Raw genomic sequence first — 12661 nt, forward strand, 5'->3', positions numbered from 1 at the left:
AGTCTGTAACAGAAAGAACTGCTTTGCTTCAGGAACTTCCCCTCTAGACACTTTGAATACCTGCCAACTAATTCACACTCCAAACAAGTTCTCCCAAGGTCCGGTGAGCTCTGGCCCATGCAAACAGAGCCCAGAGTATGGTGCTGCAGCGCCCACTTCTGGCTCTTCGATCCGAGCCCGTTACTGGGAGCTTTAGGCCGAGAATCCACAGGGACCCACCCGAGTGAGTGTCCAGACACCGAGCACCGCCACACTGGGAGAACCGGGAGGCGGAGGTCCCAGTGACAGCTCTGGTCCTCCCGGCATCCCTCGCGACTGTAGTTCCAGGAACTACAAGTCCTAGAAGTCTCTGCGCGGCCGCTGACCGGAACAAACTACAAGTCCCTGAAGTCTCTGCGCTCCCCGAAAGAAACTCCAAGTCTGAGAAGTCTCACGCGTTCGCCGATAGAAACTACATGTCCCAGAAGTCTCTGCGTGCCAGTCGACCGGAACTCCAAGTCTCACGCACCCGCCAACCGGAACTACATGTCCCAGAAGTCTCTGCGTACCGGCGACCGGAACTACACGTCCCAGGAGTCTCTGCGCGCCCGCCGACCGGAAGCCAACTGCCGCGAGAGGAAGCCCCGGAGTGTCTGCGCCCAGGCCCAGGGTGGATTCAGCCCGAAAAGGGGGCGTGCAAGGCTGCGTGGCTCGCCGGTCCGTTCGCCACCATGAACGTGGTGTTCGCCGTGAAGCAGTACGTTTCCAAAATGATCGAGGACAGCGGCCCGGGCATGAAAGTGCTTCTGATGGATAAGGAGACGGTGAGTTGGCTTCGTAGTGTCTGTCCCTCCTTGACAGTGTTCCTCGCCCTGTCAAGGCTTTTAGAGGCCAGCGTGCCCAGCAGGTCTGCAGTTTGAATGATCCTGGCCACTTCCAGAGGTAAGTCTCCTTCCTTGTACCTGCTACGATTGGATCCGATCAGAGTCGGCCAGGAAAAAGGAGCCCCCGGACCCTGGGATGCTCCTGTCATTGCCTCTCAGTCTGTTTTCTAGAAGTAGAGCTGTTGGGGCCGCAGAGAAAGCTGGAAGCTTATTGTTGGGGCCACTAGATAAATCTTTTAAAAGGACTGTCAGACGCTGGGGAAACTTTGCAGGCACACAGCATGTGTTCAGAGAGAGCGTGATTTTCTCTCTGGACGTCCCCCTCGTGATTCGGATGCTCAGTAAATGTGACGTAGGTTGTATTTTTTTTTTTTTTTTTTTTGTGGTTTTTGGGTTACACCTGGCAGTGCTCAGAGGTTATTCCTGGCTCCAGGCTCAGAAATTGCTCCTGGCAGGCACGGGGGACCATATGGGGCGCCGGGATTCAAACCGATGACCTCCTGCATGAAAGGCAAACACCTTACCTCCATGCTATCTCTCCGGCCCCGACGTAGGTTGTATTTAAGCGGTAAGGATTAACCCCCCAAAATGTGGGTTAGAGGTCAATGCCGCTAATTTTATGTTCTGGATGCTCACAGTAAGTTTGTTCTATTCTCTTGCAGACTGGTATCGTGAGCATGGTGTACACACAGTCCGAGATCTTGCAGAAGGAAGTGTACCTTTTTGAACGCATTGATTCTCCAAGTCGAGAGATCATGAAGCACCTGAAAGCAATTTGTTTTCTTCGCCCTACGAAGGTACAACATAAACGGAGCCATTCTGAGGCCAGGGCCATAGATTTGCCTTGAAGGCCTTGCAATCCAGGAATAGACCCAGGGTTCTATCCCTGGCATTCTATATGGTCCCTGCAGCCTGCCAGGAGTGATTTCTGACACAGACCCAGGAATAACCAACCCCCGAGCCCTTCCGGGTGTGACTCCAAAACAAAACAAAACAAACAAACAAACAAAAACAATACAGAAAAACTGAACCATTTTACCCTGGATATGTGGAAACATAAAGAAAGCAAATTTTGGGACTAGTTGTAGCTCTGTGATAGAACACATGTCACCAGGTATGAGACCCAAAGTTCAATTCCCACACCTCCTAAAAGACCAGTAACATTCCCACCAGCAGTAAATGAGAGTGCCTTCCTCCCCACATCCACACTAACACTGCTTGTTGTTGTTCTTTGTATTGTGTGCCAATCTCTGTGATATGAGATGATACCTCATTGTTATTTGGTTTACATCTCCCTGATCATTAATTTGTAGAGCATTTTTATGTACCTTTTAGCCAACTGTATTTCTTCTTTGATGAAATGCTTGTTCATTTCTTCTTCCCATATTTGGGTGGGGCTAGATTATTTTTTCTTGCTAAACTCTACCAATGCCTACTATATCTTAGATATTAACCCTTAGTAGATGGGTATTGGTTGAATAGTTTCTCTTATTCTGTGGGTAGTGTTTATATCCTCCCCATTTCTTTTGAGGTGCAAAAGCTTCTTAGTTTAATATAGCCCCATTTTTCAAACCAATTTTCTTTTTTGTTAGCTACTTAATTACTCAATCTACTGTATTCCATTGTGACACAGGACCTTTGCACAAACTTTTCTCTGCCTGGGACAAATTCTCTGATCTTCTAGATCAGCTCAAACCTCCCCTCTCTTGCCACTTTTAGCACCAACTTCCTCACCCTTTTGTTTGCTATGGTTGAAGTTTTATATGATATATCTGATCAATACTCATCTCTTACTAGCAATATATGCTAGAAGAGCAGAGTTGGTATCTGTTTTATCTTGCTGTTATGTTACAGTGTCTGCTGTATAATGAATACACCAATGATTAATATTGTTGTAGTAATTTCCAGTAGTTTCTGGTTCTATGGGGTATCTTAGAGGGTATCTAGTCCAGAGGCAGCTGAATTTATTTGACCTTCCACCCTCTTTTCAGAAAAATAATCACTCACTGCACCCTTGGAAATCTACTTTCTTTCAGTGGGCAAAGGGAAAGCGTCCCAACCCCCACGCAATTGCATTAAGGTAGACCTTGGGAAACTATTACTGACCAGTGGATCATTCTAGCACCCTCTGGGGGCCTCTTTAGGAAACAGTGTTCATGGTGTTTCTTAAGCTCTTCATAGCTCTCTCTCTCTCTCTCTATATATATATATATATATATATTTTTTTTTTTTTTCAAACTATTTTAGGAATCATTGGGTGGGGGGTTGGGCTGTTCCTGGTACCCAGAGCTTATTTCTGGCTCTCAGGAATTACTCCTGGCAGTGCTCAGGGGACTATATGGAATGCCAGGAATTAAAGCCAGGTTGGCCTTGTGTAAAGAACTGTCGTACTTCCTATACTATCTCTCTAGCCCCTAAGAATCTTTCAATTCACTTGATCATTATTTTTCCTTGTTTTTTTTTTTTTTTTCTTTTTTGGATTTTGGGTCACAACTTATGCTTAGGACTTAGAGTTAGACCTTGAACTTAGGGTTCACTCCTGGTGCAAGGAAAGTGTCCTATTCACTATACTATTGCTTTAACCCCACCAAAATGTTATTTTATTTTATACAGGGTACCTCCAGGCAGTGCTATGATGGTAGGGACCACTCTAGGCACTTTAACCAAGTGTGAAGGATCCCTCCAGGATTGGATGACACAAGCATTATTGACCCTCTGTACTTGGTACCTACAGAATCATTTCAGTAGTGCTCAGGGGCCTCTAGGGGTATACCCACTGATGCTCTGGAGTTCATTTGGTACAGGGGATCAAACTGAGTTGTGACACGCAGAGGGCAAACATTCCATGACCATTTTATTTGTTGTTTGTTTATTTGTTTGATTTTTTTTGTTTTTGTGGCACACAGCAGTGCTCAAGGGCTACTTCCAGCTCTGCACTCAGATATCATGTCTGGCAGTGCTGAGAGGACCATATGGAGTCAAACCTGGTCAGCCACATGCAAAGCAAATTAAACACCCTACCCATGGTACTATCTCTTTGGTCCTTTTATTTTATTTTATTTTATTTTAAAATAATGTAACTATAGGAAAAGTCTGCAGTGCATGCCTTTTATGCTCAAAACTCCAAGTTTGATCCTTAGTGTTTAGGCCCTGAAACACAAAGGATGTAGTGCTGGGAATCCCCCTGCACCACTGACTTTCTGGCACCACAGACCTGAGTAGTATTACTTGTGCTCAGATACCAAATATCAGGCTCAGCTAGATCAAATATTGCCAGGAGTAGCCATGGACCTCCAGCACTGCTTTTTCCCCCAAGTCTACACCTTACCCAAGTTTATATTTTAGCCTGCTATTTACAAATGTTTCAGAAATTACAGTTGTGCAAAGTCTTGGGTCCTCATAAACTAAGAGCTAAAGTGCATATAAGTTTATTTTCTCTTGAATGTTGGCTTGTTTTGTTTATTTTTGCTTTGGAACCATACCCAGCTGTGCTCAGGACTTACTCGTGGCTCTGTGTTCAGGATTAACTCCTGGCAGTGCCCAGGGGACCATATGGAGTACTAAGGATTGATCCTAAGTCAGCCACATACAAGGCAATCACCTTAACCCCTCTGTGCTATTTCTATGGCCCCTTGTTTTATTTTGTCATAGGAGCCATCTCTGAAAATCCCTAGGAGCCACCAGGACTGCTCCTAGTGGTACTCCAGGGAGCTATACACACTACAAGTCACATAGGCATGCTCTGTGCTCTGCTATTTGAGCTATTTTCCCAACCCTTGAATGCTGGTTTTAAAATGACAAGACACATTTGGATTTTTATGTAAGAGTTATACTCAAATTAGTAAATGAGCAGTTTGAAGCAAATTTACATTTTCTATTCAACATCTGTGTCTCTATGTTTTTTATGGTAATTTGGCCAAGAAAGCACAGTGAGTTCTATCATATTGTGATTCCAGATCTTTTTTTTTTTTTTTTTTGGATTTTTGGGCCACACCCATTTGATGCTCAGGGGTTACTCCTGGTTAAGTGCTCAGAAATTGCCCCTGGCTTGGGGGGACCATATGGGACGCTGGGGAATTGAACCACGGTTGCGATCTTTCCTTGGCTAGCGCTTGCAAGGCAGACACCTTACCTCTAGCGCCACCTCGCCAGCCCCAAGATCTTTTAATTTAAATATTTTTTTATCCCCAGCCTTCACCTCCCACCCTTAATATATACATACTTAATCTCGAATAAGTAGCCCCCCAGTAAATGCAGGAGAAATCCTGAGTGATAGTACAGTGAGGAAGAATACTTGCCTTGCACACAGCCTACCTAGGTTTGATCCTTGCCACACCAGATGGTCCTCTGAGCACTGCCATAAGTGGTCCCTAGGCTTAGATCCCTGAGTATGCTCTGAGCCAGGTAAAGCCCCAAAAAGTACAGAAATGAATGGATGTTATAAATATTTAGAATCTTCAATTTAAAACAAAATTTTAATTTAAATATCTTCCATATTTTTTCTAGGAAAACATAAATTATTTGATTCAGGAACTTCGAAGACCCAAATACAGTATATACTTTATTTGTAAGTATAATATTTCACTATTTAGTCATAGAACTATTTTTTTGCTAGGATGTTCAATTGGTTTCCATCAGTTAATTGAAATTATCACTGTCTCCTAGATTCTAACAGTAAAAATAAAATAATAATTGCCTTTCAAATGAATAGATCTGGGGTCAAAGTGATAGTCCAGCAGGTAGGGCCCTTATTTTGCATGTGACCTACACAATTTCAATCCCCAGAATACCTTATGGTCTCTCAAGCCCTACCAGGAATAATTCCTAAGTGCAGAGCCAGGAATAAGCCCTGAGTGTCCCAGATGTACCCCCAACTAAATTCAAATTAATAAATTTTATGGTATATATACTGTTTCATATAACTAAATTTGATTTTCATTCATCATTAATTGCATAGGTTAAGATGTTTTTGTTTGTTGTTTTTTTTTTGTTTTGGGTCACACCCAGCAGCGCTCAGGGGTTACTCCTAGTTCTACACTCAGAAATCTCTCCTGGCAGGCTCAGGGAACCAAATGGGATGCCGGGATTCGAACCAATGACTTTCTGCATGAAAGGCAAACACCTTACCTTTATGCTATCTCTCTGGCTCCAGGTTAAGATATTTTTCTGTTAAGTCTTTGCCTTTCAAGATTACTTAATACATTATGCTTTGGAAATTACATCTGTTCACCTCTAGAGGTCATAACTGATTAGTTTCTTTTTTTAAACAAAAGACAAAACAGTACTCAGTAAGGCATCTGAGACCTTTTGGAGGTTAGTGCATGTGTGTGGTGCCAAGAACCAAACCCAGTTACTCACAAGATGCCTGAGCTTTCCCACTGAGCTGCATTCCCAGACATTGAGAAATTTAGAATACAATTGAAAGACTGTGGCACTTCGTAGGAATGTAGTTTGATGTGCACAGCATATTTGGCATATACTACAATTTTATAGTGGTACCAACGTTTAATGTTTGTGACAATTTTTTATATTTTATAGAACTTTAGAGCCAGAGAGATAGATAGGAGGTGAGACACTTGCCTTGCATGTGGCTGACCTGGTTTCAACCATGCAGTTCTCCCAAACACCACCATGGGTCACTCCAGAGCACTGACCCAGTGTCCCTGAGCACTTCTGGATGTAAGTCCCCCAAAACAAAACAAAAAGAACTTTCATATTTTATTTTATTTGACTTCTGTAACAATACCAGAGGGTGAAAATAGGCAATTTTATTGACTTCTATCATTTTTAATTTTTTTCAAGTGTGTATGGTTCTGGGGTTGAACTTTATTCCCAAACCATCAACCCTGTATTTTTATTTTGGGTGTTTTTTGGCGGGGGGGTCGTCACACTCGGCAGCGCTCAGGGGTTACTCCTGGCTCTGTGCTCAGAAATTGCTCCTGGCAGGCTCGGGGGGACCATATGGGATGCCAGGATTCGAAACATTGACCTTCTACATGAAAAGCAAATGCCTTACCTCCATGCTATCTCTCCAGCCCCTATTTTGGGTATTTGTTTTTCCTTACTAATAGTCACAGGTTTTCTTTTTAAAATTTATTTGATAAAATTATAGTTTCATAAATAGTTGTAAAAATAGTATAGATTCCATTTCTTTTCCCCCTATAGTATCTTACAGGAACATGGCATATCATATCCATGATATCGACAGTGATAGTCTAGATACATAATTTTTCACTTCATTAAAGGCCCTTATATTGCCCTCTTGTAACTATAGTCACTTCTTTTCTGCCCTTTAGGCACCATGGTTACAAAATTGTTAATGGCTGAATTTCAGTCATACAATGTACACCCTGTACCAGTGTACATTCCTGCCACCAGTGCCCCCAGTTTCCCTCCCAACCACCCTGCCCTGCTTCTTACTTTTCTACCTCCCTCCCTCCCTCCCTCTCTCTTTTTTACACACACACACACACACACACACACACACACACACACACACGCCATACTTTCTCATTTTTCTCCTTTTATGACACTGTGGTTTGCACTATTGCTAATGAAGGGGTACCATGCATATCACTTTATTCCTTTTCATCACCCACTTCTTGTACAGTGATGAGTTTCAACTGTCATTGTCACAGTGGACCATTCACTACCTTAATTGTAATCACCACTATGTGTGGCACGTAGCCTACGATGGACTGGTCTCCTGATCCTCATTTCTATTGTTTCTGGGTATTATTACCAAACTATCTTTTATTTTTTTTTATATCCTACAAATGATTGAGATTATTCTATGTCTATCCCTCTCCCTCTGATTCATTTCACTCAATATAATGCTCTCCATATCTATCCATGTATAGAAAATTGCATTATTTCATTTTTCCTAACAGCTGCTTACTATTCCATTGTGTAGCTGTACCACATTTTCTCTAACCACTCACTTGGATAACTCTCTAACTCACACCACTTGTTCTTGGATAATTGGGTTGTTTCTAGGTTCTGGCTATTGTCAATAGTGCTATAATGAACATAGAAATGCAGAGAGCTTTTCTGCATGGTGTTTTTTTTGTTTTGTTTTGTTTTGGTTTTTTTTGTGTTCCTGGGGTATATCCCTAAAAGTGATATTGCTAAGTCATATGGAAGCTCAATTTCTAGCCTTTTTTTTTTTTGGGGGGGGGGGTCACACTCGATGGTGCTCAGGGGTTACTCCTGACTGTCTGCTCAGAAATAGCTCCTGGCAGGCACGGGGGACCATATGGGACACCGGGATTCAAACCAACCACCTTTGGTCCTGGATCGGCTGCTTGCAAGGCAAACGCCGCTGTGCTATCTCTCCGGGCCCAATTTCTAGCTTTTTAAGAAATGTCCATATTGTCCCCCCAAAATGCTGGACTAGTCTGCATTTCTACCAGTGGTGAATAAGAGTCCTTTTTACCATCTATTTCTTTTTTGAGAAACGTGTGCTCATTTGCTCTCTCCATTTTTTGGATGGTGTTAGATGATTTTCCTTCTTATTAAATTCCTATCAGTATATTTAGATATTAATCCCCTATCTGATGGGTATTGGGTGAATAGTTTCTCCCATTTTATGAGTAGTCTTTGTATCCTAGTCACTGTTTCCTTTGAAGTAAAGAAGCTTCTCAGTTTAATGTAATCCCATTTGTTTATCTTTGCTTCTACTTGCTTGGACAGTGATATTTCCTTTTTAAAGATGCCTTTAGCTTCAACGTTGTGGAGTGATATACCTACGTGATATACCTGAAACTATGAGGTCTGAAATCAAGGTTTTTAATTCATTTTGATTTGACCTTCTTGCATAGAGTTAAAGAGCGGTCTGAGTTTACTTTTTTGCATGTAGCTGACCAGTTATGCCAATACCTCTCTCTCTCCTTCTCTCTCTCTCTCTCTCTCTCTCTCTCTCTCTCTCTCTCTCTCTCTCTCTCTCTCTCTCTCTCTCATTTTGGTTTATGGGTCACACCCGGCAGTGCTCAGAGCTGGCTCTAAGCTCAGAAATCGCTCCTGGCAAGCTTGGGGGACCATGTGGGATGCCAGGATTTGAACCACGATCCTTCTGCACGCAAGGCAAATGCCCTACCTCCATGCTATCTCTTCGGCCCCACTTCATATTTCTTGCCCTTTTATCAAATATTAATTGATTGTATACCTGGAGGTCAGTCTCAAAATATTCAAGTCTCCTCAACTGATCTGACGGTCTGTCTTTATTCCAAAAACATGCTGTTTTAATACCTACTACTTTATGGTACAATATAAAGTTGGAAAGAGTGATGCCTCCCATCTTTTTTCCCCAAGGATTATTTTAGCTGTTTGTGGACATCTATTGTTCCAAATGAATTTCAGAGTGTTTTATCCACTTCTTTGAAAAAGATGACTATTGGGGCCGGGCGGTGGCGCTGGAGGTAAGGTGCCTGCCTTCCCTGTGCTAGCCTAGGACGGACCGCGGTTCGATCCCCCGGCGTCCCATATGGTCCCCCAAGAAGCCAGGAGCAACTTCTGAGCGCATAGCCAGGAGTAACCCCTGAGCGTCACAGGGTGTGGCCCAAAAACCAAAAAAAAAAAAAAAAAAAAAAGAAAAAGATGACTATTTAAAAAAGTGACTATTCTTATAGGGATTGTATTAAGTCTGTACAGTACTTTGGGAGTAATGTCATTTTAATGATGTTATTCCTTCCAATCCATCAGCAAGGTATATGTCTTCATTTTCTTGTTTCCGCTTTTATTTCTTGAAGCAGTGTTTTGTAGTTTTCTTTGTATAAGTCTTTCATCTCCTTAGCTAAATTGACTTCGAGGTACTTAATTTTCTGAGTCACAATGGGATTTTTTTTTTACAATGGGATTTTTTAATGTCTTTTCTTCTTTTTTATATATAGAAAAGCCATTGAGGGGCCAGAGCAATAGCACAGTGGGTAAGGCATTTGCATTGTATGTGGCCAATTCTAGTTCAATCTCCGGTATCCTATATAGTTCCCTGAGCCTGCCATGAGCAATTTCTGTGTGTAGATCCAGGAGTAACCCCTGAGTGCTGCTGAGTGTGGCTCCCCTAAAAGAGAGAAAAGCCATGGATTTTTGCATATTAATTTTGCCACTTTACTATACAAATCTATTATTTCTAGAAACTCTTTTGTAGAGGCTTTAGGATTTTCTAAATATGGTATTATGAAATCTGCAAACAGTGAGAGCTTACATTCTTCCTTTCTTATCTGGATGCCCTTAATAATATTTTCTTGCCTGATATGGCAAATACTTCTAGTACTACATTGAATGGAAGTAGTGAAAGAGGATCTCTTTTAGCTGGTACTCTTTGGACATCCAGGATGTGGGTGTAAGCATTCTTCAGCTCTGGGGATTTCTCAGCGATGATGTCTTTAACTGTTGCTTCTTCATAGGTGTTTTCTTCCTGGCACTCTAGGACCCTAGTGACTTAATTTGTTCCTGTTAAATTTATACGAAAGATCTGTTGTTGTCTGTTCACTTATTTTAAGGGTATTTTTCATCTTCTGTTCATTTATTTTAAAAACTCCTCTCTAATTCCTGCTGGTGAATAGAGATGTTATCTAGCTTATCTTCCAGCCAATGATTCTGTCCACTGCAGCTGTTGCTGTGCTGGTGAGGCTTTCCAGTGAGGTTTTCATTTCACCTAACGTGTTTTTCAGTCCTGATATTTCTATTTGAAATTTTCTATTTCTATTCTCCTATCTCTTGTGTCTTATGGGCTATCTGTTCTATGGTTTCTTTGAGTTCTTAGAACAGCATTAACATTTCCTCTCTAAAGTCCTGATCAGATTCTGTAGGTGGCTGATGTTGATTCACTCTTCAGAACTACAATCCTCAGTCACAATCCTCAGTAGTGAGGTTCTGCATTGTGTTCCCATTGTGATCTTTGCAGTGTGGTGCTATTTTTTGTGTGTTGTGGTGGAGCTACTTGACTAGAAGATATGCGGGGCCCCAGGGTGAAGTGATGTGGCCGCATTCTCGTCTCAGCTCGTGCACCTCAATTCAGTTCAAAACGATGCTTTTTTAGTCCAAACTCTGCCCACAGCCACAGTTACTCCCACTGCTGCTGGTCAACAGTTCGTTTTGTTTTGTTTTGTTTTGTTTTGTTTTGTTTTCCTGCTGGCCACACTCTTGCCTAGCCTCACTCACCTCACCTCAGTTCAAAATGGCATTTTTTTAAGTCCAAATTCTTTTTTCAGTTTTCCTACTGGCTGTGTTCTGCCTGGGCTTGCTCACATTTGTTCAGTTCAAAATATCAGAAAATGTAGAAATTCTTGTACTCAAATATTCACATATATCCATACACACACACACATATACACATCAAAATTTAGATGGATCATCCTTTAAATTTAAGTATAATTCTTTTCTGATTTTTATAGGTTACAAGATGAAAGATTCTTACTTTAAAAAGAGTTCTTTGATGAAAATGTTGACATATTAAAAATTAATCAAAATCATTTACTGTTCTGAAGATGGCTTGATCTAGGATGTATCTAAGAAGCAGGAGAAAAAAAATTATATTAGCACTAAAACCTAATTAAAAAAAGACTAAATTTTTGTAGCAATCAATTTCACAATTTTATTTGATTCAAGTAAACTAAAATGAGTTTGTATATGTAATTAGTTTTCTTTGAATTCAGAAAATAATTTTTTTATAAAGGAACTTAAAAATAACTTTTTTGGGGGGGGGCCACACCTAGCACCACTCAGGGGTTACTTCTGGCTCTGTGCTTAGAAATCTCTTCTGGGGCCCGGAGAGATAGCACAACGGTGTTTGCCTTGCAAGCAGCTGATCCAGGACCTAAGGTGGTTGGTTTGAATCCCGTTGTCCCATATGGTCCCCCGTGCCTGCTAGGAGCTATTTCTGAGCAGACAGCCAGGAGGAACCCCTGAGCACCGCCGGGTGTGGCCCTAAAACCAAAAAAAAAGAAATCTCTTCTGGAGGCCAGAGAGTTAGTATGGAGGTCAGGCATTTGCCTAGTATGCAGAAGGTTGGTGGTTTGAATCCTGGTATCCCATATGGTTCCTGTGCCTGTCAGGAGCGATTTCTGAACATAGAGCCAGGAGTAACCCCTGAGCATTGTCCGGTGTAACCCAAAAACCAAAAAAAAAAAAAAAAAAAAAAAAGAAATCTCTTCTGGCAGGTTTGGGGGATTTTATGGGATGTCAGGGATTGAACCTGGGTCAGGAACTTTAAAGATTTTTTATAAAGGAAGAGAAAAGAAGGCAGGGAAGCTTGCAGATTATAGGGAGGGTTTTCTTAAATAGAATTCCAGAAAAAGAAAAATGCCTGCCCCCTTTTATATCTTTTAACACAGGAGTTGTGTGTGTGGGTGGGGGATATTGGTTAGCTTTTTCATTGAGTTAAAGTAGGAAGGCTTATTAAGACAGGTCTGGGATACTGAGATGACCATCACCTGGTGTCCAATCTTCTCAGTTATTGAGCAGAGGATCATCCAGTCACAAAGCTGTAGAACAATTTTTTTTTTTTTGATTTTGGGTCACACCATTCAGCGCTCAGAGCTTTCTGCTGGCTCTGTGCTCAGAAGTCACTCCTGGCAGGCACAGGGGACCATATGGGATGCTGGGATTCGAACCACTGTCCATCCTGAATGAGCTGTGTGCAAGGGAAACCTTCTACCACTGTGTTTCTCTCTGGCCCCTGTAGAACAATTTTTATTAGCAGCACTAAACTAGCCTTCTGTTTATTTTATTTTTCAGTGATTTTATTATATATTTTTGGGTCCTCTATGTCCCTACTAACACAGGTTCTTCCCTCTTCA

At 41.8% G+C, this 12661-nt stretch overlaps 1 protein-coding gene across 2 annotated transcripts in view; it reads left to right on the forward strand.

Annotated features, from left to right (window-relative positions):
* The first annotated feature begins 599 nt into the window (after positions 1-599).
* Positions 600-12661, forward strand: part of VPS45 (vacuolar protein sorting 45 homolog) — an 85474-nt gene continuing 73412 nt past the window's right edge. For both annotated transcript variants that reach the window (XM_049775720.1, XM_049775719.1), the window contains exons 1-3: positions 600-803; positions 1526-1660; positions 5370-5430. In XM_049775720.1, the coding sequence (XP_049631677.1) occupies positions 711-803; positions 1526-1660; positions 5370-5430 (289 nt within the window). In that variant the 5' untranslated portion in view covers positions 600-710. The remainder of the gene's footprint in view (positions 804-1525; positions 1661-5369; positions 5431-12661) is intronic.

This window comes from Suncus etruscus, chromosome 6, assembly GCF_024139225.1.
Source record: "Suncus etruscus isolate mSunEtr1 chromosome 6, mSunEtr1.pri.cur, whole genome shotgun sequence".
In the NCBI taxonomy this organism is placed as follows: Eukaryota; Metazoa; Chordata; class Mammalia; order Eulipotyphla; family Soricidae; genus Suncus; species Suncus etruscus.